General features: G+C 42.5%; 1 protein-coding gene across 18 annotated transcripts in view; it reads right to left on the reverse strand.

Annotated features, from left to right (window-relative positions):
• The window catches only part of sls (sallimus), a 277,774-nt gene that overhangs the window by 225,312 nt on the left and 24,859 nt on the right, over nt 1-27,603 (reverse strand). Inside the window, exon 1 of one of the 18 annotated variants that reach the window (XM_072296791.1) lies at nt 15,249-15,655. The exons of the other annotated variants lie outside the window; for them this stretch is intronic. Coding sequence (XP_072152892.1) covers nt 15,249-15,417 — 169 coding nt within the window. The 5' untranslated portion in view covers nt 15,418-15,655. Of the gene's footprint in view, nt 1-15,248; nt 15,656-27,603 lie in introns of those variants that run through there. 18 annotated transcript variants of the gene reach the window in all.

Here is a 27,603-nt window from a genome sequence, read left to right on the forward strand (position 1 = left end):
CCCCCTCACTGGAGCCCCAAAAGTAGCTCATATTGATCCATAAATATCCCCAAAGTTTCGTTCCAAAATATGAATTAGAAGTTCGTGGATGGGATAGACCGGCCTCATGGGGCACCCTGTACATTAATTTCCTGAGTTCTGAGATTTGAAGGGTTCAAACAAGTACTACGTGAGGTAAGCAGGGGGAGTCTGCGCTCGCTTTAAGGACTTTACTAGGGGAAGGGGGGAGGTGGGGGTCAAGCCCAGTTTTGCTCAATTCAAAAGCAGGGGTGACCGGGGGGGGGGGGGGTGTGGTTCATCAAGAAGTCGGCAAAAAAGCCTCACGCAATACTTGAAACGAGCCAAATACGTCAATTAACACAGTTTCCACTGTTTTTCTCGTAAGGTCGTTTCTCCAGCTGGAGTGTTAATGAGAATGAATGATTCAGTCAATGATCACACTGGAAAAAAAACACATTGGATCTAGAGTCCAGACTCTTGAAAACATTGACAAGAAAAAGGACTCTTGATTCAATCAGATTTAAGCTTAAATCAAAAGGAAATCCGCTCAAATTAAGAGGCTTGGTTCTTGATTTAAGCAAAAATCCGATTGAATCAAGAGTATTTTTTCTTGTCGATGTTTTTAAGAGCCTGGGCTCTACATTCAATGTGTTTTTTTTCCAGTGCACCACAAAAAAGGGGGATCCAGCGCTATCTGGCCGAGTGACCTAGATCCAGATATCCAGGCGAAAATCTGCGCTGTCATCACATCGCCCACCGCCCTCAGCGCCATTTGTCTCCGGGATGGTTCGAGGTGGGAAGCGGGATTCGAAGCGGGGACCTGCCGTTGCGGAGACCCGCGAACGGGGCACTTGACCGACGCGGGGAGGCGGTGCGCGACGGGACGGCGGAATTTGGCAGGCGCGGCGCTTTCTACTTTTAAAGCGGCGCCGGGTGGGATTCGCCCTGCTCCCGCGTGTTTATCTGGCGGCCGCGGCCGGTTAATAATTTTATTGAAATGCTATCGCGTTACACGAATTGGGGCGCTTCCGCCGCTGCCGAACGGGGCTCTTTTCCCACTCTCAGCCTCATGGAGAAAAAATGAGAAAATTTCAATTTTTTTCTTCTTCTTTTTGGAAGACAATACTTCCTTTACCCGTGAGGGAGCACTGAAAAAAAAATATAGTGTATTTACCAAGAAAAGGGTAAAATTACCAAAAATTCAGGGTTCTATTTGATCCCAGTTTTTTTCTCGGTAAAATTATTGAACTTTCTCGGTAATTTTACTGGACCATCGTAAAAACGCCAATATTTTTTATCGACTGTGGTAGAATTACCGAGATAAAATGGCAAAGTTACCGGGAATTGATTACCAATAAAAGTGGTATTCTTACCTGAAAAAAACAATAAAAATACCGGTTTTTAGGTAAGCTTACCCGTCTGTCTTTGTAAAATTACCAATAATTGGTAGAAAAAGTGAGATGGTAAAGGTACCAACGGACCGTGGTAAAAACGCCGATAATTTTTTTTCAGTGAGGCAAGAAAGTAAAAAAGGAGGTGCACTGGAAAAAAAAACACACATCGGATCTAGAGTCCAGACTCTTAAAAACATCGACAAGAAAAAGCACTCTTGATTCAATCAGAATCTAGCTTAAATCAAGAACCAAGCCACTTAATTTAAGCGGATTTCGTTTTGATTCAAGCAAAAATCCGGTTGAATCAAGAGTATTTTTTCTTGTCAAGGTTTTCGAGAGTCTGGACTCTAGATCCAAAGTGTTTTTTTTTTTCCAGTGTGTTGGAATCTTGAGGATTGTTTACGCCGTGACGTAGGTCGGTACAACAATGCGTAGAAAATCCGGAATTGAGAATTTGCAGGTGTCTGAAATTTGATGGATTTCGTGTTTAAGAGGAAACTACTGAGTGAACTGAACACGAAGATACCCGTGGTTCATGAACTGAACAATTATTGGAGAAGATATGACAAAATGATCGAATCTGCTAAAACACATGTGCTTTAAATGGGAAATGCCGCCAGATGACGTCACTACGCGGTGCATTATCTCACTTTTAAATCTATTTTTATCCTATTTTCCCATTTCAGAAAAAAATTATAAAAAATACAGTGAAATCAGCTTATTAAGCACTTTCAGATTAAGCAATTAAAAATTTGCATGCGAATTCTCCATTCGAAGTATGAAAAATGGACCATAGCGTCCGGTTTTTTTGTTTAAATCAATTCATGATATAATTTCAAACACTTTTTGTAGAATGACTTACTTCCATAAACTACTTCCAATGAAATTGCCCGCTTTAATTTTTATGTTTTCGACGAAAGCGGAGTTGGGAGCTATAAGTGAATGACCGCGAAAAGCGATCGAGAGAAAACCGGACTGCAGCGCTTAAACGTAAACAAAACCTTTCTGATTTTTCAAAAAAATCGAGGAATTTGAAGACTCGAATCTGATCGAATTTGGGAAATCCTTAGACGCACGCTACACTCGAAAAAAATAATCGTGAGAATCGGCCTGTTCGATGTACAGATCTTACTGGTACAAAAAAACTCTTCGTTTTTTGAAGATATAGATTATAGGGAGTAAAATGGGCAAGATGTAGGATGAAGGTCACGCACAGTACTGTTTCGCCTTCAATTTTTAAGTTAGGCTAGGGAACACCCTCCGTGCAGTAATAGTTGCCTATTCGAAGATTTGAGAAATATATTGTCCCAACTTCAGTGGATACAACAAGCGATGCATGGATTTGAAAAAAAAAAATCCTCCAAACCCGCTTCATGATAATTCGTCACCTCCCGGTCAAAGTATCACAAGCATCATGCGGCGTTTCAAAATTTCCACCACCAGTTTAGGTTTTTACAGAGACATTGTTCTACGGGCAGGGCCGGATTGAGGGGGTGGCCATATGGGCCGCGGCTCATGGCGGCGAAATGTAGGGGGCGGCAAATTTTGCAATCTTTTTGAATGTAGGTATCAAAAAAAGAGTGGAAGAAATCGGATTTCAGAAAATAAATTACAAACGAGAAAAGGCGACAAAATCTCTCATTTCCTGAGAGTGAAAGTATTGTAATTTCTAATTTTGTCGTCTTTCGGTGATACAAGAGACAACACCTTTAATTAGAGTTAAGAGATAAACCAAACACGCAATTTGACCTGGAACGGAGCGGCGCGGCGGTCGGCATGAAACGCATAGCGCCTACAAGACTGCATGAATACTTCACGCATTGCGTCAAACACACTTCGGTCAGCAGCAGTCGGCTTGAAACGCAAGCGCCTACAAGACTGCATGAATACTTCACGCATTGCGCCAAACAGTGTGGTCAGCAGCGGTCGGCGTGAAACGCATAGCGCCTACAAGACTGCATGAATACTTCACGCATTGCGCCAACACAAAGCGGTCGGCGCCGCGGTGGAACTTAGAATTATTAACCCCATTTATGTTTGTTCTTTCATAATTTTTTCGTTCGTTTTTTATACATGGAAGGCCTTGTCCCAAAAAGGATGGGTTTACGGAACTGAACTTTTGTTAGTGTAGACAGGGCTTTCACAAAAAATGTAGCCAACACGAGTAAACGCGTCTCATACACCCCTCTCCCACCGGCACGTTCACTTGATTGTTTTTCTAGATCGTATTCGACAGATCACACAGGTGAGATTATATTGATATCGATTGGTTCAATATGTAACCACAGCCTCAAAAGTCAATTTAGTAAATCTGAGGTAACGGGTCTCATGTGATCGAATTTTATTCTCTCGAGTACCAAATAGGCAATGAAAAGTGAAATTGTTAGGAATTTTCTCATTTTCAGCTTTTCCAAATTAAATCCTAAAATTTTTGTTTGAGGTTATGTTCTATTGTTTTGAACCAAACGATACATCGAACCACTGTCGGATACGATCTATTGATGTTTCAAAACGAATGAGAAGGGGGCGGAAAAATACAAATTAAATCTTTGTGCTGCCGATAAAATTCAGAGAAATTTTCAAACAGATTCAACCAACAATTTCTCTGTAAAAACATAAAATGGCGGTAAAAATTTTGAAACGTCGCATGACGCTTGTGTTACGGAAGGTGACGATATGCAGCCCTGCGGTTCTGCAAGCTGTCCGTAGGGACTGAGGGGGTGTAGGTGGGGGGGGGGGGGGGTGTTGGAGAGCAAAGAATTCAGCCAACACTGCCCGGGTCCGGGTGACGGAAACGTCGCCATCAAACTCCCACGAACGCAAGACAGAAACATAACAACGTGGGGTTTAACTTGCGACTGGATGCGCCCATCATCGGGGAGCATGGTTGTCGATGAAACTGAAAATCCTAATTCTCCGATTTATTCGTTTTCGAAAAGCAAGTATAGGAGTTCCATCTACCGGCACAGTTAAAAATCGAGGAGTGAAATTCGGTGCCGGAGTCTATGTAGCGCCCAAAAACCCCGAATGATATGAAAGCGAAGTGAAATTAGCACCAGAAAAGCGTATGTCACTCCGCAAAAAGAGTAGATTCCGCTCCGTAATAGTGTAAGTCACTCCGTCAGGAGTAAAGATTCCTCTCCGCATTTATATCACTCGGGGTTTTTAGACGCTTTATAGACTCAGGTACAGAATTTCACTCCAAAATTTTCATCAGTTTTCCGTCCCTTAGATCGTGTGACTTTTCGACAGAAACATTTCTAGAAGAGGTTAAGTCCTCTTAAAAACTTTGGACAAAACGGACAAAATTTGTCGCTATCGTTTTTATTCTTTTTTAAATTTTCAATAAAGTCAAAAACGTGCTAGTACAGTAAAATATTTTTGAAAAAGACGGCATTTATCATGAAAATAGCCTGCAAATTGATTGTTAAAAAAAAAAAAAAAAAAAAAAAAAAAAAAAATCTGAGAAACTATCATATTGAACGAAAGAAGATTTTAATGGTAAGTCTTTAAGGATGAACAAAACATCTCTTTTTCTCGGTTTCAGCTTTATACAACTTTGGTTGCCATCTGATGAGCTCGGTCCCTTTGATGTTATACTTTCAAAGTAAAAATCACAGGACATGTTGGAAACGCGATAAAAAATGTTTTTATTTTTTAAGAGTGCTCACACTAAGCTTCAAGAGGATATTTCACCCGGAGCAATTTTTAGCCTCACTGTAGGCGGCTGGCACGACTGGTCACTTCAAGCTCCTTTTTGGCAACAGGGTGCGATGCGACACTTGGTGACCACGTCTCTATTAATCGCGAAACGCGGATCAAGTCTGGACACTGAAATATTGTTTCCGCCGGAAAAAGCTCGTCCATGTTTTCGGCGAATCCGTGACGAACGGCGACGCTGGCGAAATTCGTTTTTTCTCGGGTGCTCAACTCCTCACTGCCCACATTCTAACAAACGACAAGGGATGAAAAATGATCCCCCCCCCCCCCCCCTCACTGAATGCCCACCTAAAAACTTTGCGTTTCCTTCGCTGAGCTAAATTTGATAGCTGCTCCCGATAATAACGAAAATCGGAAAAAACAAGGTCGATAGACCTAGGTCAGTCCGTTTGTCCCATGTTCTTTGGAATTTCTCGATCTGGCGACGATACTTTCCAAACGTTTCTCCGATTTGCGCTGCTCCGCTGCATACCTCCCCCCCCCCCTCCCGATCCCTCCGATCTGCATAGGACCAATGTAATCGGATCGAGGGAACAGCAGAGTGGGACAAGCAAATCGGGGGAATCTCCTGACAACGCGGACAGCCCTCGCCCCTCGCATTGCAAAGATTATTACACTCGACTTTCCAACGAAAAAAAAATTAAAAAAAAAAATATAAAAAAACATTAAAAAAAATAAAAAAATAAAAAAATTTAAAAAATAAAAAATAAATTTAAAAAAATAAAAAATAAATTTAAAAAATTAAAAATAAATTTAAAAAAAGGTTTTCCTAACGGACTGACCAGGTCTATCGACCTTGGGGAAAAAAGTATAGATCTCATGTCCAAATTCACGGAAGATAATTAGGAAACCTCAGATTCTGCACATTCTGCCTCTCATTTCATCCCATACTGAAGTGCTCATAGTGTACGTAACCATTGCCTAGGATCTTCCTCGTAGGCACCGGTTTAAGATGAAACATGCTATTCAATTTTATCCACGCGAATGCATTCTTTCCGATTCCGAAGGCTGCATCGGGAGCATATCATATTGCCGAGTCCACAAACTTTGCATTCAGCCCATTTCAGTATGCGCCCATTGACTACGACTCGGAGAGCCGTCAGCACTTAATTAATACATAATAAAGTGCGAGGACTGGGCGCAGCGTCGTCAGATTTCAGCCCAAAATGTGGCAATTTCACGCGGCAGGAATAGGGTAATCGGGTGTTTTTTCGCAACCAACGGCACCCACGAGGACCGTCTAGTGCCCGCGCCGGGTGGCGGATGAATCACGACGACTCGATCAGCAGATTAACACGCCCCCCCCCCCTCAACTGTTGGATGCGGGGGGAGGCGGTGAGTAGAAATCAGTTTCCTTTTACGGAAACAACCGAACGAGTTACTGATCGTTGGAAGTTGTAGTCCGGCTGCGAACATCGCGGCGCTGAGGAGAAGACGGACCTTGCGTCTGACAGATAACGAGAGTCTTAGCGCCACGCGATGCGAGGGGGAGGAAGGAGCTGCTTTACGGGGTGCTTGGCAGTGATGCAACATTTCCTGACACTTGAATATAAAAATATACGTGAAATAAAATTTCATGAAATTTCGTACGTTTTTTTAAAAAAATTCATGCAACAGACGTCCGTGGAAATGTCAGCTTCCGGAGGATCTCTAGTATGACAGATTCCTGTGGCGGGTAGGCGTCGCAGAGCGCCTTGGCGCGCCGTAAAAGCGACTTATATATGCATACATCCAATGAACATGGTATGCCATTAAATGCACAGAAACAGAAAAATCCAAAATTTGAAAAAAATATCACGAGGCGAATTTTAAGTTTCGTAACAAATTCTCGGATGATAGTTGCGGGTTGCATAAAAAACGGTCGCAGCCCCTAGAAAACCGTTGCTTCGATTATCGGCGAAATGAAATTTCACAAACTTTCATTTCGTGAAATTGATTTCGAATCTCTGAAGCTCAAAGGCCGATTCCAACTTCGAGGAATTCGGATTTTGGTGCGCGAGATTGTTCAACAGTCGAATAATTAAGCTTTACTATTACTGCTGATAATACTCTAATTTTATGTATTGCTTATAATTGCACAGCACTCGGGGGCTACAGCCCCTGACCACTTTGCGGTTCAACCCCCTGACCACTTCAGGCCTTAGGCGCAAGGCGTTATGCCTACCATACCTACTCTACCTATGCGATGCTCTTTCCTATATGAAACGCTATAAACCGCTTTTTAATACACGTTTTTAAATGTTCATTTTAAACTGCAACACTCTCAGAACAGTGAGCTGACTGCTGAATGACCAAACAGCGGTAAGCAGAAATCGTCTCCGGAGAGAATACATCTGGTCTTTTTGACTTTAGTTGCAATAAAACTTGGCAACAATGTTGAATGGGTCTTCTCCAGGCTGCCGGTAACTTTACCAGTGGGTAACCCGGTCAAGGTTCTCTTGAATAAAATCAAAATACATTATAGCGCCATCCGTTTTTCTGCACCTGATACCATTCTTGAGCTTGTTTCTTTATTGTTTTTTTGGTTAATTTTACGGACCTATTGTTGGCAAAATTTGACTCGCAGGATCTCGCCGTTCACCGATCTGAAATCAACCGTGATTGCATGCAACGGAGAAACATGGACTTCGAGTTGCCAAGCGGCTCAAAATGTCTGCTATATTTTCGGAGGACACATGAACATACTGTCATTGCTAAGGAAGAACGCCGTATGAGCCTCCGGACGTTGCCGAATTTCCTTCAGTAAAAACCGAATTCACTGGGAAAATTGCAGATATTTTCCCCCAACATTTTTAGACGATTTTGTACACAATTTAATCTAAAATATCTGAAAATTTCAATGAAAAATCTGCTTCAATTGCGTCAAAAATACACGTTTTATCAAGGGAAAATTTGGCAACTCTCGAATGTTCATACGGCGTTCTTCCTTATGCACTGCAGCATAGGTGTCCAGGAATTTTTGCTTAACATACGGCAATCCTGCATAAACCACAACGTGCGCATTCATTGGATTGCATTTTTCAATAAACTACAATTTCGGGCTCAATTCAGAAACCACGCATGTACCATAACGAAACTGCCAGACCGCGTATCTCGAAATAAAGTATGGTTCCTCATTGTAAAAAGAAATTCCGACGTATGTTTTTATGTTCATGAGATCAAAAATATGACATTGATTTCATTTTGTAATGACAAGCCACTACTTCTGCCTCATCCATAAAGTACCTATCTGCATTGGGAAACTACGACACAGATGTTGTTACTAAAAGTAACCAGAAACAGTGGTTCCTTGCCGCAAAATATAGTCTACATAGAACAAAACTGTTTCCTTCTGAACGCGAATACGTTAAAAGTTTTCATAATATTTGGTGCTTTTAATTTCATAACATCACAAGAGAGACTTTTTAAAGATCATAGAGAGGTTTCACCCCACTTACAGCTCTCATGACATCTGAAAACGGTAATGCGACAATCGGAGAAACGACGTTATTTTACGATTAAGCACAACACAGTTACATTCAGTTGCATAAGCGTGACTCAGAGTTAATTCAGGCCGAAATTTAAGTCAAGTCTAAAATTAGAGCCGCTGGCTAACAGTTGCGGGAATCGAGATTTTCATTTCGTTCAGAATACGGACGTACCAACTACTTTCGCTGTGTACCCTCAATGACGTATGAGCGAGAAGATAATGATTAAAAAAGCATCCTCTGGCAAAAATATTAAAATCGTCGGCTTAAAAACCGTCCGAACTTAGCCCGGCGCGTTTCGAACTTAATGCGATACTGTCTAGAGACTGGGACCATTATGTTTACATCTGTACTTCATTTTGCACTCAGGAACTACAATTTCTGACTCATACGTAAAAACACTTATGTGCATGGGGAAACTAATGGCACACACGTTGTTTCTAAACTGAGCCAGGAATGGTAGTTCCGAATTGCAATATGTAGTGCGACTATGGTTTGAAGCTTGATGCCCATCCCGGCTTGGGTTGCCACAACAGCCTTTTGGTTATAGCGGAAAGTGAATGTCCTTTGGCTCTATGAGAGCCAGCCCGGACCCTTAATACGGCGCGGCGCCCTTTAAGCGAGATTTGTTCGGGCGCCCCTGGTGGCGTAAATTGGAGGGCACTTCATGCATTTTTTATTTTAAATTTGACAAGCCTTAAAAATGACCCGAGAGGGTAAACAGTTGGAAGATAAGCAATATATGTTTTAGTGATTGGTAGATATGTCAGAAATTCAGAAATTCCTGACTTTTCCCGCGAATTCCCTGACTTTTCCCGGGAAATCCCTGACTTCTTCGACGAATTTCCTGACTTCTCCCGCGAATTTCCTGACTTTTCCTACGAATTTCTTGACTGTACCCTCACTTTTCCACAAATTTCTTGACTTATCCTACAAATTTCCTGACTTCCCTTACTTTTCCCACGAATTCCCTAACTTTTCCTCTACTTATCCCACGAATTTCCTGACTTTTCCTGCGAATTCCTGACTTTTCCGGAATCCTGACTTTTCCGACGAATTTCCTGACTTCTCCGACGGATTTCCTGACTTTTCCTACGAATTTCTTGACTGTGCCCTCACATTCTTGACTTGTCCTACTTTCCTGACTTTCCCTTACTTTTCCCACGAATTCCCAAACTTTTCCTCTACTTTTCCCACGAATTTCCGACTTCCCTTTTCCACGAATTTCCTGACTTCCCCACGAATTTTCTTACTTCCCCCACGAATTCCCTGACTTTTCCCACAAAGTCTGTTACTTTTCCCGGTCGTCGCAAATTCCCTGACTTTCCCAGTATTCCAGAAAGCCCTACTAGTGGTAAAATAGCTTTTGGAGTGAAATGCACTCCAGATTTCACTTGGAGACGTCCAAGAGCGTGACAAGAATTCGTCTCGGAGCGGGAGATCGGGGGACCGGACTGGATCCGCGTCTTTCCGGGTTATTTGGCGTCGCCGTTGGTGAGCGGGGATTTGGAAACGGAGCCGGGATCGGGATCGGGCGCTGCAGGGTCAACAGACCCGACGCCGCTAAAAATACCGGCAAAAATAGGACGCACACGGCACATCTTATAGTTCTTACGGGCAACGGGCGCGGGCAACAAGCCGTGTCCACCGAGTTTTCTTTTCCCCGAGGTGCTTCGTCCGTCGTCATGTCTTCGCCCGTGTCCCGTGTTTCAGTCAATGTTAATATCCGCGGAAACCCCGTCGACAGCTCCCGCGTATCCTCTTACACCCCCCACCCCCCCACCCCCCCTCCACCACCCCGCCGCCGCTCCCGCCATCACCACCACCGCACCACAAGTTCACAGTTATAACCTTCTCAACGCGAGGATGCTGCGACGCAAGGGGTTGTCTTGTCAGCTATGAGCTCTTCGGCTCAGCTCAAGTTAACGACGGGCAGGGTCAACGTGGAGGACCTACATATCGTCGCTCCTCTGACGTAAGGGCGCATCTAGATTTTCACATGAACCTTAGAAAGCATAGAGATATATGGAGAACGTCACGTAGAAACCGAGATACGTCCTTACGATAGAGGAGCGACGACATGAAGAGAGAGTATGGAAATGTCGGAATATGGAGCTCTCAGGACCCAAAAGGGCGGCCGACCTTCCAGCACGAAAGATACTGGAAAAATGCCGCTGCCAATCTTCAATTAGACATATTTCTGCCAAACGGAACTAAGTGTATTATGACGTGAGCCCTATAATTCATATCTTCTTATAGGTCTAAGGGCTCATGTCTTCATGCACGTAGTTCCGTTTAGGTTAGGTTAGGTTTAGGTATAGTTCCGTAAATACCCCACTGAGGGGGTCTGGAGGAATCCACTAACTCCCAAAAGAGGGTTCGGGGGATGCCCCAGCTTCATAGGAGATCTGAGGACCCTCCCCGGGAAAATTTACACGTGTTTGGAAAGCAGGTGCCTGAGTGAAGATACGATAACGAAGTGCGATAAGCGTTTCTAATATTGTTTTTTTTTTTTTTTTTTTTTAACTTCAACGAAAAAAGGTGGCCATTTTGAGTTTCGAATAAAGTTTTAGGACCGAGTGACTCATTTTTCTTTACCGTTGTATGCTTTTTAGAGCAGGAAGCTCTTTACGTGAGGAGACGGTAAGGAGTAAACATCAGAATTTACCGATGCGTAATTTTTCAGCCAATTTTCTTTAAACACAATTATTTTCCTCGCTTTGGTTGAGGTCTGTAACACACCCAGATGATTTGCATCAGAACTCGGGCCTACATGAGCCTATGAATGCGCTCTCTGATGGGTCATTTACTGGCGACACGCATACCTGAGGATGATTTTTCTTCTCTAAAATTAATTAAACTGAAAGATTCCATCAGGACGAATATGTGACGGTACAGTTCGGTTGTGAGACACTCGGATCACTCACTTGCAATTTAAATATTTTCTTGCGAGCCTTCATGCTGGAAAATGTTGTGCTTCCCAGGGGCCCTGCCGCCCCCCCACCCCACCCCCCGGGCCCTTGAGTCCCGGCAACCCCCCCTTCCTTGCGAGAGCCCTGCAAAGGGACCGTTGGTTCCGCGAGAATCTAGGATAACTCTTGAATTTTTGACGGTCAGACGAGGAACGAACACTGTTTAACATTTTTGAGTGGAATTCTGCGCCGCCCAAAAGCCCCCGGGCGAAATGAATGCGGAGCGGCTTACGGAGCGACTTACACTATTACAAAGCGGAATCCACTTTTTTTGCGGATAGTATCATGGCACTTTCATTGTGCTATTTTCACTTCTCACTCATTATCACTCGGGATTTTGGGGCGTTACACAGACTCCAGCACCGAATTTCATTCCTCGATTTTGAACAGGGCAAAGCAATTGCTGAAAAAGTCGGCGATGAACGGTACCTTTGTGCCTCGTGAAGACGTGTATGGGCCATTCCGTTATCATTTTGATCCATGTGACACCACCCACTCACACACAAAAAACCACGGCACGACACACGACGCCGAAAAAAACCACGGCGGAACGAGGAGAATGCGAGGATATTAACATGAGATCGAGGAGACTGGCCGTTCGGCGGCGACAGTAGGTTAGGACTGATTTGAGTAGGTCTCGTTAAGGCAAAGACAACTCGGGAGCCGAGACCTGTGCATTCGACCTCCGGGGAGTGTGCGGCACGGCTTCGGCGGGTGGCAGCGATGCGACTCCAGCACCGCGGGTCCCTGGCTCCAGGACCGGGATTAATGACACCTTCCCCTCGCCCTCGCCGTCATGCCAGGAGCAGGTCCTCCGGAACGTCGCGTCGTATGCGTCGAGCTCCTGTGAAAGCTCAATGAATACGATGTGTCGCACGGGTAAGCTCTTACACTCCAGGAGCTGGTTCTGTACAGGGTGTTCCAGGATTAAGTACGAATATTGAAGGAGTCGATTCTTTGGGTCGAAAAAAGACGATTGCGTGGTGTAACTTTTTTCCAAAAAAACTTTCCCTGGGTGCCCCATTATCCCCTACACTGGGAAAAAAACACATTGGATCTAGAGTCCAGACTCTTGAAACATGACAAGAAAATGACTCTTGATTAAATCAGATTTAAGCTTAAATCAAAGGAAATCCGTTCAAATTAAGAGCTTGGTTCTTGATTTAAGCTTAAATCTAATTGAATCAAGAGTATTTTTCCTTGTCGATTTCTTTAAGAGTCTGGACTCTAGATCCAATGTGTTTTTTTTTTTTTCGAATGTATTATCTACCTATTATCCCCTATTATCTCGAAAACGATAAGGCATATTGAGCATACTGAGCGGAAAAACGCAGGAGACATTTTCTCAATATTTTTCAACGCTAAGTCTAGTAGTGCCGTTAGAGATCAATTTTTGTCGCTAGAAACATTAATTTTGGCTACTTTTAGGTTCGATACCCCCCTAAATCCCCCCTCAAAATGAGTTTCCCCTTTCTTGGAGGTCAGCAATGAAAATAACGCAAAAATTACCCCCAGATACCAATTTTCTATTATATTGGTTCATAAACATTGTCACACTGTTAAAAAGACGATTTTTTTCTCCAACTTTGGGGGCCGTTACCCCAGGGAAAGCGTTTTCGGAAGAAATGTTATACCACAAAAACGTCCTTTTTTGACCTAAAGAATCTACTCCTTCAATATTCGTACTTAATCCTGGGACACTCTGTATAGAGCCCCTTTATATTGAGAGTAAAGGCAATGCTGCCGTGCCAAGGAAAAACGCAGTATGAGCCTTCAGGCGTTGCCAAATTTTCTCTGGAAAATCACTATATAATTTATGTAAAAAATTTTCAATATTTCTCTGCCGATTTCTCAGATAATATTGTTTGTAATTTGATGTAAAGTGTCTGAAACTTTCAAGGAAAAATGCTCATAATTTAATTTCCTCAAAAATAAACATTTTATCGGAGGAAATTTGGCAACTCTCGCACCGACAAAATTGTGAAATCATCGCATTCATTTGCGATAAAATCGCGATTTTATCGAAGGCGATCTATCGCAACATTGTCGAACAAGAAATTGTGATGATTTGAGATATAATTACGATTTTATCAAACTCCATTTTACAGAGATAAAATTGCAACAAGATTGAGGATAATCGCTCAGATGTTGATGATCCTAGCGATTTAATCGCCATAAAATCGTAAAAAAATCGCAACTTAATTTCAGAATATCGCGATTTTTCTTTTTGAAAAATGCTACTTGGGCATGAAGGCATCATGATAACCTAAAACTCGTAAACCAATCAAAAAGTGGCACAACTTTCCTGTACTGAAAACATGGGAATGACAATACGCGGTCTGTATATAGGTATACTCTATACCCCGATCGCTAAATTTGAGCGCTAAATTAACAGGACCTCACAAATACCAAAATCTCAAGTTAAATGCGGATCAATAGGAATTCTTAGATCTTCCAGGGTTTTTAGTTGGAACTGTGATTACTGCTATATGTGCATACTGCACGGTGCCTGCTAATAAGTACCACTGCAGAAGACGATTATCGGCAGCCCTGATACCGAGTTTTTTACATTTTGAAAAAAAGTCACGAAGCAAACAAAAGTTAAAAAAAAAAAGTTCAAAATTATCCAAAGATAAATCCCATGAAAACAAACATCTCACGCTAGATCTCTGATGCTATTGAGTGCACGAGGTCAACTTGCACCCCCCCCCTCCCCTCTTTCTGCAAAAAGAGGAACTGGTAGGCTAGGTAATGCTGTTGGCCGTTTACTAACCATACCCTATGAATAGATGGACTGCACTTGCAATGAGTAACTATTATTTCTGGCACTTCCATAAAAACACCTATCTGCGAAGGGAAACTAATTTCACATACGTTGTTTCTAAAATGAAACAAAATTGGTGGTTCCTAATTTTAAAATGCTGCATGTCCAAATGTATGTGTACAACTTACAGCAGATTCTGAGCAAAAAACGCGATAAAGGCACGAAATATGAAACAAGGTGTCCCATTCCGTGGGGGGGGGGGGGGGTGTGTTGAGTCTTGGTACAGAAAGTAAATGAACGTATGCGATATTCCTGAGTGTTGATATAGCCTTTTACTTCGGAAAAAGCGTATACAGCATTTGGCCTCGCAAAAAACGGTTGCTTAGCACCTAACCGTTTAAAATGGATGGTTAAACTTGGCAACTTTTTGAGCGAAAAAAAGCTTGACCACTTCCAGCGCGGATACAGAGAGAGAATCGGGGTTCATTCTCTTGAACAAGAAGAAAAAACCAAAAAGAAAATGCTGGTCGTTGATAAGATATTTCCGGTTAAGCATATTTCTTTACTATACTGATGGTTACATTGAAATTTTCAGGCTGGGTAGATGTCTATGAATAGTCGCACTTAATGCTATACGGAACTATGTTGCACGCTAACTATGTGCACATATTCCTTGTAACATGCTGAAAGGAAATATGTGCAAACGACTTAAATAAAACGGAACTACGTGCATAGATTTTGCGTGTCCTTAAGTTCTTCAGATATAATCATTTGCACTTAGTTCCTTAGCATGAATTACGTCCATATGGGTGGTAAGCTTTTATGCCGAGCGCGGACTTAAAGTTTTTCATAGACTTTGAGACCAGGGGAGCTCCCCCCCCCCCCCGGATTTCCTAGGATCACAAGCAGCACTCTATTCAAAGGCTTCTACCTTGCTGCTGCTGCACGACATGCTGCTCGATCCTGATCTGCCGCTGCTGCGTCACCTGCTCCGTGTACTGTTGCTGCTGCATCTGCTGGATTTGCTGCTGCTGAATCTGCTGCTGATAGCGCTGCTGTTGCTGCTGCTGCTGCTGCTGCTGACCGAACTGCCGATTCATGGCGCACACAGCACACAACACTCACAGGGGCTAACACACCCCGCACTCCGGGGGCAGACGACAGGAACCGCGGTAAAGGGCGCGAAAATTGGTAAAAGATAATCGATCGGACACGATTGGCGAGCGATAAGCGATTCCTAATCACAGCGGCGGGACTGGGGTCATATCGTACGCGCACGGTCGGGTTGGGTTCGGTTCGGGGTTGGGTTTTTCGAAGCGTCGGAAGAGAATCTGAAGGAATGCGAGCCGCGTCGAGGCTTTGGGGAGGGCCCGCGCTCGGGGATGCGAGGGGGAGGGGGCGACGGGTCCAAAAATACCGCCTGGTTCCGCCGGGCGTATTTTGAGACGACTGCGCACTGGGCCCGTGTCCCCCGGCACCCCCCCCCCCCCCTCATCGGGGCAGGCACACGTAGCCTACATACTTGCGGGATTTGCGGTGGCGTTGCACCGGTGTATGAATGGCCGCGGAAGGAACAATCCACGTTACAACCCGAGATGTCCATTATCTGATGAGCCCCAAGCTTCATGAGTGTGCCTGAATGCTAGGGTGCATCAGATAATGGAGAAGACCTATTTAAGCACCGACCCAATCAAATGCGACATCCGAACATTGCCGTGCTGAGGAAGAACACCGTATGAGCCTTCGAACATTGTCAAGTTTCCTTCGATAAAAACCGAAATAACAGGAAAAATTGTGAATATTTTTCTCCGAAATTTTCAGAAAATTTCGTACGCAATTTAATCTAAAATATCTGAAAATTTCAGGGAAAACTACGCATGAATGTCGTCAAAAACACATGTTTTACCAGAGGAAATTTGGCAACTCTAGAATGCTCATACGGCGTTCTTCCTTAGCACGGCAGAATAGCAGCCTCGCAGAATGTGAGCTTCGCTTGACGATTCTCCAGCCTTTGGATGGACCATTGCAGTCGAATACTTCACCTGCCCGGCAATAAGAATGGCGGTGATATTGCAGCAACATTGAAGCTGTAGTAATGTTGTTGCAATGATTTCAGTAAACCCATTGAAACACCGTCAAGCACCGGTTCCAGCATCCGTATCTTTCGGCCTCTGAACCCGGAACGGACGGCATGTCTGTAATAGAGCCCGTAACTTTTTATTTCAGTGCACCATATAGGTACCCAACTTCGCCCAAGAGACGACGAAGCGTTGGGAAGTCTGGGCTAAGTGCGCGGGAGTTGGGGCATTGGTGCAAGGATAAGGAGTCTATGACCCATATTGCTCCAATAAGTGGGGATGCCACTAAGTGTAAACTTATTAAGGATGAACCCGAGTAGTTTACTCTAATAGGAAATTAATGAGCGATAATGAGCCGAATTGGAGGCGTTAGGGCCGCCAAGACAAGATAGGTCAAATAAACAGACGCGTCGAGCGGGCGCCGGCGCAACGCTCTTCCGACTCCACACTCGACAGCGATGCCGGCTCCGGACTGATTATTGAAATTGATCGACAAAGCTATGGATAAAAAGCACGACGGGAAAATGGAGCGATCCTAGTGCATCGTCACCTTTCGGTTAAAGTATCACTAGCCCCATGCGACGTTTCAAAATTTCCGCCGCCATTTTACTTTTGTTACAGAGAAATTGTTTACCGAAGCTGTCCGAAAATTTGAATGAATTTTCTTAGTGCTGCCGATTGAATTCAGTGAAATTTTCAAACAGATTCAACCTAACTCAATTTCGCCAAAAATTGGACTTGTGCCCTTTTAATATTTAGTGATTCAGTTGCTGTTTGCTATATTTACTCGATCTAGTTATAAATTATCGATTGGTTTTTGTTACATCGTCCCGATCTTGTTTCAATCAGTTCGCCTTCAAAGCCTGGATAGGCAAAATGAGCGTCTTGGGAGCTCGAATAGTTGCTTGTCCGCTGATTTGCTAAATTCACTCACTATGTGGAGATTCTCGATTAGCACATGTCAAACCGTGCTATGATACTATTGGGTCCAGCCAGCCTCTTCGAATTAATTGATCAGTACAGCCAATAGTGGCGTGATTAAATGACGGTCAAAAAAGGTTTAGCCTTCCCCTTAGATTAAAGGAGAGGGCAATGGAAGGTTCTATCGTTGATTGATAAAGAAAGAGCCGTATACAAAAACGACATTTTTCGCCCCCCCCCCCCCACTAAAACTTATTCAAACTTCGTCTATCAGTTACTAATACTGGAGCACTTCTTTCCCCAAATTTTCAGACCCCCAAAAAATTTTGGGGGGGCGCTAGGGGGGGTGGAAGTCAAAACCTGTGACCCTCGATATCTTTCGAACGAAACAAGATATTGAGGCCCGGTTTGGACGAAAAATCGTCTAAAATTGCATACTTTAAGATTCTAATGGTCAAAATCCCAAAATTAAATTTTTAACTTAACTTATGTGCTTTTTTTCAGTTTTTGAGGAAAAACAATTTCTTTTGAACAGATTAAACTGAAATTTCACATTTTTTGATTTGAACCAAAACCAGTTTTTTAAATTGTTCGTCTTTTTCCGCATCCAACGAGTGGTCGTATAAGCTGGGGAACCGAACGGTTTCGGAGTTATGATCGATTGAAGTTTCCGCTCAACGCGCGTCGACCGATTTTCGCGCGCAAAAAAGTCGGATTTGACTGTTATTAAATCAGATTTAATGTTCAAACTGAGCAAAATGCATTATTAGGGACTCTTGAGGGTCGCTGAGTCCAGAAATTACAGATACATCCAAAAAATTCACGTTTTTAAAATTACAGCTCCGTACAGGACCACTGAGCGGCCGGTCGGCGCTCAGTGGGGCTCTAAAATAGCGCTACGGAGCTGTAATTTTAAAAACGTGAATTTTTTGGATGTATCTGTAATTTCTGGACTCAGCGACCCTCAAGAGTCCCTAATAATGCATTTTGCTCAGTTTGAACATTAAATCTGATTTAATAACAGTCAAATCCGACTTTTTTGCGCGCGAAAATCGGTCGACGCGCGTTGAGCGGAAACTTCAATCGATCATAACTCCGAAACCGTTCGGTTCCCCAGCTTATACGACCACTCGTTGGATGCGGAAAAAGACGAACAATTTAAAAAACTGGTTTTGGTTCAAATCAAAAAATGTGAAATTTCAGTTTAATCTGTTCAAAAGAAATTGTTTTTCCTCAAAAACTGAAAAAAAGCACATAAGTTAAGTTAAAAATTTAATTTTGGGATTTTGACCATTAGAATCTTAAAGTATGCAATTTTAGACGATTTTTCGTCCAAACCGGGCCTCAATATCTTGTTTCGTTCGAAAGATATCGAGGGTCACAGGTTTTGACTTCCACCCCCCCTAGCGCCCCCCCCCAAAATTTTTTGGGGGTCTGAAAATTTGGGGAAAGAAGTGCTCCAGTATTAGTAACTGATAGACGAAGTTTGAATAAGTTTTAGTGGGGGGGGGGGGCGAAAAATGTCGTTTTTGCATACGGCTCTTTGAGGTAAGAATGCTATCGGATATTGTATGAATTCTCTTCAGGTACACCCCCGGAGGGGTAACCTGTAAAGTCAACCGTGTAAAGTTACGACAAGAGTATTTTAATTCTATTCTGGATTTTACAATTTTTTTGTAATAAAGCGTTTTGTGACATAAAAAAATTGAAAAATCTGAATGGAGTTCCGGCGCGTTCAGGCTGTGATCAGGCGTGCGACTGTAAAGTGGCACTAAACGTAGTTTGCCTCTATTCAGACGATAAGGCAACAACAGATACGAGGAGTTGAAACAATCGTACTTAGCGTTTAGCTCAGTTCAAATCGTTTTCCTGGACTTACAAATGTTAAAAAGCAATTCGACTGACTGCAATTTCATTGCATTGAATTACATTACATCGTAAAGGATATTAACGTTTGGCCTATATTTTACGACGTGTCTACCGCGCACGATCTCGATTAGGTGTACTGCGTCACATTGATTTTTTGAAGTAACCAAATCAATACATTCATTGAAATTTTCACGAATTTTTACTGCGCAGAGAAAATCCGGATTTCAAGGACGGTATTGATAGTTTTCATAAAAAATAAATTATGACAGGATTTGCGACGTACGCAACCGAGATACGTGTTTGGTAATTTCAACGTCGATTTTTAAGACTTGTTACGCGCAGATCGATAGGGACGGTAATGATTATAAAAAATTAAAATTAATGGAAGGACGCTGATGGACACGTGATTTTACTTCCGTACGATTTTGTTTACTATCCTTGCCAATAAAACACTCCGCTGAACTGTTGATAGCTTGAGGTACACAACATTGTTGATATAAATTTAGATTGCGTTGTTTTTGTTATTGTTGGTAAAAAATTCTCAAATTAGTTAGGACTCATCTCAGACAGAAAGTCCCTCTGATACGAAGTTGCCAAAATGTGCTGAGCATTTTTCCGTACAATTTATCAGGCATAGAATGAGGCGAGGAAACTGGATTGCTGCCAAAGTTTGGCGACAGTGCCCGACGAGAAATATGTTGTTGCTCCCTTCGTCTCTCACCCTGGAAATGTTACGGACTCAGATATTCATGTTTTAAGATTTTTTTCACTCACGAAATAGTCACAGTTTAGCGAGAGCGAGGTATCTCAGTTTCCTACACTGAAAAGGAACCAGATTCGTTCGATTTCAGTTATCTAGTCAAACTGCGTTACCACCGATCATAGGAAAAAGGACCCTAGGGACCGTCTAAGTATTGCATAGAGAAAGTTCAAATAGCCCGTGTGAAGAAGTAAGACCTTTGCCTACTGATATCCATTGGCGGATCCAGCAAATTGGTAACACTGTTTTTTTCTCCATTTGAACCTATGGAGATGTATCGATTCTCGGAGGGGTCAGTTGCTCCGACAAAAATCGATAGTTTAACACAGTTTCGAATGGAGAACCAGTGGTGCCATATTGCTGGATCCGCATAAAGTGCACTGTTACAATTCCCCTTCCGTCTGCGTCACTCTCTCGATGACCGCACTCAAAACTCGAAAAGTAAAATAGAACAGGGCTACGTCCCTTCCAAAGAAGAATAAAAATTAAAGAAACAGCAATGCGTTTTTTTTAGAAGAGCTTTGTTGCGGGGTTTACACTATAGATGCTTTGTTTGTCTCCACGGCTTATACTGAGCATAAAAGTAAAGAATCTACGGTATACGACTTGACAACTGCGAACGAGAATATAAACGACCAGATGTCAAATCAGTATGCACGACGCATCGTCCTTAATGATGAGCTTAGCGGCGTGGATCTGTTCGGAACTCAATTACCGGTCACACTTCCAAGAGAACAACTAACTTACATGATCTTTAAGAGCTACTTTGACACCCGAGCTTCCTCGCAAGATAAATATGACATCATATTAAACTTGCTTTATTAAAAGCGTGCATTAGCGTATGATGGGTGTATTTCATTAAAATTGATTTTTCTATCAGATGCGATAAATTTTAGATCACAACAGTGTCTAATGATACTTCAAAATTCGTTTCCCCGCAAAAGGCTGTAAGACCTCTTAGGCTTGCAGGCTGATTGTTGAAATTGATAGACAAGCGATAGCAAAGAACACAGAAAGGATATGGAGGGATCTTATTGGTGGAAACGGGTAGTTGTAATGGAGAAAGGATGTAGGTAGGTAATAGACTGACTAACGGCAACCCACTAGAGACCGGATCCCTATTCCCGGATTCCTTCATCTATGAGACCCACCCATTTCAACCAAAGTATCGCTCCTTACTCTTCATGTCTTCTCTGTCTATACTGTGTCTATCAATTTCAAGAATCAGCCCGCTGGAACTTTCAACTTGGCTAAAATGTCGTTCGTGACATGCATTCCTAAAAACATAGTCCAATTTTCCCCCTCTTTTTTCCACGTCTTTGAACTGCCCTGGTAAAAATTGGCAGTAGAATCTGTGTTCCAAAATACCATAGACCTACGGCCGGCTGTAAGATTTCCAATAGCTTCTATAGCCGGCTACACAATTTCTTATAGCCTTTTATAGCCGATGGCGATTAAGCAACAGCCAGACGATAAAGAGTATGCTGAACGTCACTAATTACGGATGCTAGGACTTAGTGAGTTTTTGGACCACTGCATGCTCTCTTTTTGGGCCGTAGTATCTTGATTTATTTTGCGAGGAAAGCTCCGTACTTTTGATGGATGCCTGCCATTCCTAATATATTAGAGCGCCTTCAGTTTCGTATGATACTGTGCAATACCTCTGGTGTGAAATAGTTGCTTCAAGCGCCGTGGCACGCTGCGGTGCGGCAGGCGGACAGCCAGCGCGAAACGAGCATTGGCGCCTACAAACCTAACAGGGATACTTCACGCGTTGCGCAATGCGTGAAGTATCCTTGTTAGGTTTGTAGGCGCCAGTGCGCCGCCGCTCCGCTTTGTGTTAGGCTCTAATATTTAATCTGGCGGAGTCAGTGTTATTCAACTCATGATTTTGAAATGTTTGCACATCCTGTATGGATTATTCTCGTTTTAATTGATGAAAAAAAATATGTATTAAAGGAAAATATAGCGTGTGTTTTGGTGTAACGAGGTGTAAATGGTCTTAGATGCTAAAGCACCGCTTTAAAATAAACTTATCTTACTACTTCTACTTTCTTTCTTTCTTTCTCTCTTTCTTTCTTTCTTCCTCCTTTTTATCGGGGAACGGAAGAGCGGAACCACCTCCCCCCCCCGCCCACGTGTTCTGATCTCATTAGCTCGACTGATGCGCGGGATTATGGGCTTTGCTCGGACAAGTCCCGTTGCTTCCATAGGTGGCTGCAAGTTGTGTGCGATGCGGCCTCAGTTGGGAACTTTCGATCATCGCTTTCTGACAAGTTTGACGGAGCCCGAAGGCCAGGCCGCGCGGCATCTGCGATCGACGCATTCTTCGCTGCGGGCCGCAGTTCATCTTCGTCAACGCACTAACTGGTCGCCGCCCAGTGTCACCGCGGTTGACCAATGACCAACCCAGTTTCCCCCGACTCCGCAGAGGAAGATACAGGGTTGTCATTTTCTGGATGACCAAAAGTTCAGCATCATAAAATTCCCTGACTTCCCTGACTATTTCCTGACCTTTCATGAGAAGTTCCCTGACTTTTTGACTCCAGAAAAATTGCTCTGCGCACTTGCTCAAGAGGCAAGGCAGCAGAAAAACCAAAATTTGGAAATTAAAAGCCCATACCTTCTCATAGTTGTACCAAAAGTACACTTTCCATCCCTACATGTAATAATCGAATCCGTGAGAATGAAAACACACCAACTCGGGAAAATGAAAATGTTCAAGGGACACGAATACGAACAGTTCACTTGAAATGCGCTAGAGGAAATCACCACAACCACACAGCAACAATTCAAAAATTCCCTGATTTTCTGTCAAATTTCCCTGACATTCCCTGAAATTTTCCGGTCGTTAAAAATTCCCTGACAATTTCCCGGTTTTCCAAGCCCTTCGGGCCTCCGGCGTTATGCGTAGCTTTCATGATTTTAAATCATCGAGTAGATTTGACAGTAATCCTGCATTTGCTTCAATTTAATAAATGATGGTCTTGGTTTCGAACTTGCTCATAAAATTTCCAATTTCTCTTTCGCTGCGTTGCAAAATGGGAAATAGACTGAAATGTTCAAAGTTTTTATTGAAATTAAAAAAAAAAAAAAAAAAAAAAATAGTACCAGCGGTGACATAAATAGCAAGACGACAAACATGAACCAGAAAACTAAAAGTAAAAATAAACCCGTTGTAAACTCTAAATTAGCACGCCAACGAGCGGGACTCGAACGTCAGACCTCTCGAACGAGAAGCATCTCTCCACCGACTCGACCGAAAAATTAATCTCGGAGAGGTTGTCACCCGCAAAGCGCGAGGAATGCAGTGAGAGAAAACTCTAACGAAGCAAAAATATGGGAACATTAAACATCACAACATAAGTTACTAGGAATAAGACTGAGGGATTAGGAGATTATCGTAGCGCAGTGAGAAAAATAGAGCTTTGGTGGCTAATAGCCAGATTTTAAACTGAAAAATCTCGATTAAAAAAAAAAAAAAGTTGATGTGTTGCAGTAGGTGACCATATAAAGAGAAATTTGGGATTAAGAATTGCGATAACCTACTTTTATAAAAAGAGTCAATAAAATATAGGGGACACGGAAAAAAGTGGCGCCCTATTAAGAATTACGGAAAAATGCAGCCTACTCTGCCGTGCTAAGAAGAACGCCGTACGAACATTCGAGAGTTGCCAAATTTCACTTGATAAAACATTTATTTTTTACAACATTCATGCATATTTTTCTTTAAAATTTTCAGATATTTTACATTAAATTGCGTAGTAAATTGTGTGAAAATTTTGGGGAAAAATATTCACAGTTTTCCCAGTAAATTTGCTTTACATGGAAGGAATCTTGGCAACGTCTGATGGCTCATCCGACGTTATTCCTTAGCACGGCAGTACTGGAATACAGTTACGGACACTAACGTAGTGGCGAAGATCATCACAGCGCTTGGATGCAACTATTCGTGCTCCATGGATGCGCGTGTTGCTTGGAAAAAATTGAAGGCGCCCTAGTGTTTTCTCGCTCTGATGCTTTGCGCAAGGAATCTGGTATTAAGGCCCTAATTTCCTGGAGAGTGTGTAGAACTTAAACCCACAACCATCCTTTTTTTCGGTGCACTATTTTAAGGGACATTATTCTAGTCTCAAGATGTCCGTCCGTACCAAAAAATCGTTCACCTTCTGGAAAAAAAATTGAGATTACACATTTTGGGTCGTATTTATGCCTCTCGTGGGACACTCGTGACTGTTGTTCTGCCCTACTAAGGAGGAACGCCGTATGACCTTCAGGCGTTGCCAAATGGCCTTTGATAAAACACGAATTTCTTGGTAAACTTATGAATATTTTTCTTCCAATTTTTCATATAATTTTGTTCGCAATTTCACCTAAAGTTCCTGAAAATTTCGAGGAAAAATATTCATAACTTGCCTCAAAAATAAACATTTTATCGAAGGAAATTTGGCAACTCTCGAATGTTCATACGGCGTTCTTCCTTAACATGGCAGTGTTGTTCTGTCCTCCTAAGGAAGAACGCCGTATAAACCTTCGAAGTTGCCAAATGGCCTTTGATAAAACACAAATTCCTTGGTAAACTTATGAATATATTTCCCCCAATTTATCAGATAATTTTGCTCGCAATTCCACCGATAAGTCCTGAAAATTTCAAGAGAAAATATTCACAACTTTCCTATACAATGAACGTTTTATTGAAGGTAATTTGGCGACTCTCGAATGTTTCTTACGGCGTTCTTCCTTAGCACGGCTGTGTTCCACATGTAAAAATGAAGAGATCTTAATTTTATCCGCGGACAGCAACCGATTTGGCTGTCGGTTGCAGGTGCTGTTAAAACCGAGGAAAAATAATTGGGGCTACGAACGTGAAGGGAGATGGGAAAAGGGGGAGGAGGGAGTGAGGGAGGAGTCATAAGCATGAAGTTTAACAGCGGACGTTACCGCGGATGAAATAAAATTGGAACTTGTGCGAAGTTCTGCAAGGTCGTTAAAATAATTCGGACACTATCTGTTCTGTAATGAAACTGTTAATACAAACAATGACAATGGCGTAGGTTTGCAGGGAACACAGATATCAGTGTGCGGGGGTAAGGGGGGGGGGGTTGGGTCCAGCGGTGGGTCTATGGAACTTCGTTTTTCTTTAAACTGCTAAATTTCAAGCCACCATAATATATTAGGGTTTGGTTAGACACATTTTGAGGTTTTTGTCTCAAAATGTTCGTGATACGATTCTTAACTCTTTAGTATCCGTAACTCAATTGTGAGTTTTTTGGTGGACCACGGCCTCTTCTCTTCTATCGTACGGATAGCAGTTAAAGTTTTGATGCAATTCAATTTTAAGACTTAAGACCGTGTCAGATTCGTCAATACGGAAACTCAAAATAATTGTCTCGGCATATCCTAACATAAATCATTATTTTAAACTGCCTCTGAGAGTTGAATGAGCCGATTTCCCGCGGATAACCGAGAATATACATCATAGTTTTTTTTTTTAATTTCTTTAATGCGTCGTTATAAAGAGCTTCTCTCTCAAGTCAACGAAATATCGACGGTGATACTGGGAAATCAGGAACCTCGTCTGTGACGCTGCAGACTTTCTGTCATAATTTATTTTCTAGATGGGACAATACTGAAACGTCAATTCTTGAAAACTGCCCTGAGTGCCCTGTTTTTTCTTCTCTGAATATTCTGAATATTCAAGAATATTCTGCGAAAAGTTCGAGCAAAAAGTTTTGGTTCGTCCGCCTTGGATGGAAGAAAATGGAAACGGACATTTTGATACGCCCCAAACGAGATGTACGCCTTTTTTCAATATCCCCGTCGATATTGATGTCCAAAATGGGAAACAACGTATCTCCATTGTGGTGAATTAAAATTTCCGTTCCTTCTTTATTTTCTCGGAGAGGAACAAGCCAGCTTTACGGCTTAAAATTTTACAGAACATATTGCTCGCAGAGAATGAAAATCATGGAAATTCTCAAGAAATTACGTAGATTAGTTTTCCGAAAAAAGTCCGATAAGAGTCTGCAACGTCGCGACTGGAGATACATGGTTTTATACTTCAACCATCGATTTACTTGATCGGGATTTACTTTGTAGATCTCAATTCCGAACACTCCTTCGTCAAATGCTTAATTTAAGAACGGTGATGGTTATAGCCGCGTGTCGTGCCGCTGTGTCAAAACACGCATTCCTTTTTTATTACAAACGGCAATTAATTGGTAGTCTAGCCGGCGCTAAATTTGTCACTTGCTCATTTGCTGCGTCAGCGGACTTTCGTTGCACTTGGTGATGAAACGACGTCCGGCCGCTTTCGGTCGACGCCTCTAGAAAACGCCCCCACATCATCGTCGCCTGAGGTCCAAATGGACGCATTTAAAAGAAAAAGGCACCATATCCACTCTAACATGAGCTCTGAGATCCATAAGAATGCGTCCATGACAGGATTTATGTCACGATGAATAAGGCTCTTTGGATTAAAATAAGTCTTTCACGCAGTGATATGAGTATGGTATGGTGAAGCATTTCACGAAATTTAGAAGAAAATGAAATTTTCGAAAAGTGTGAAACATTCATTTCAGGGGCAGGGTAAGTAACCCGCGCTAAAAATGACCTCAAGAAGGAAATCCTATTTTTTCCATTTTACTCTGAATTTCCTTTCCCTTTTTCTCATGTGTAAGACACAGGGATGAACATTCGTAAGAACTTATATCCAAACAATACCAGCAGCGTTATATACCGTGGGCTAATAATCGACGCAGCTCGAAACATATTTTTCATCATACTTTATTAATTGAATCGCTGGGTGCAAAAAAGGCGGGTTGCGGTACCTCAGGATCTCCATACAAGTTTCATCCACTATACTTAAAAGCAAATGAATGGAATTCGTTAAAATTTTCACTAAATTTTCTTGATGATTTTGCATCGCTGAAATATACAAATTTCAGAAAATTCACCTCATAGTTTCCTCTCTAAAATATAAATTAGCACTAGAGATTCTGAAACACCGCAATCGAGAAATGTCTTTTCTGTACCCAACGCATCAACAGCGAACCACTTCCGGAAAAACATGAGTCACAAAAAATTTGAGGAGATTTTGGCACCCTATTAATTACCACAAATCAATCGACTATTCATTTTTGAGGTCCTCTTTTTCGCGTATGAAAAGAGTTTCAGATTAAGTTACCACCCCTAGGAGCAAAAAAAAAAAACCAGTTTGCTTGGATAGTCCAACTTTTCAATTAGTCAAGAGGGCGTGTCTTACTTAGAAGAGGAGATTGTCGAGGGAGGGAGGGTAAGAGGGGGTTCGCGTGGAAGACGGGAGCAAACATTTTTATGATGTCATTATGGCACTTGCCAAATTTATACTCCCTCTCTATTTATAGCCTCTCCATCTTCCGCACGGCATGCCGCCAAATATCGCAAGAAAGAGTTCGAATTAACCGTAACCATGCAGCAGGCGGCGCACTTTATCCAATCTGACAACAGGGGAGAGGTCTCCTCTGTTTGCACTTACAGTCATCAGTTTCCCATTTGATTCGCGTCTTGGGGGTCCGAGTTCTAGCGGACAGATTTTCGCGAAATTAACCCGAATCGTGTTCAAATTTTTTTACAATTCTATGAATATTGCTCACAAGCTATCCAGGCTAGTCCTACAA

Source organism: Bemisia tabaci, chromosome 2 (genome assembly GCF_918797505.1).
Source record: "Bemisia tabaci chromosome 2, PGI_BMITA_v3".
In the NCBI taxonomy this organism is placed as follows: domain Eukaryota; kingdom Metazoa; phylum Arthropoda; class Insecta; order Hemiptera; family Aleyrodidae; genus Bemisia; species Bemisia tabaci.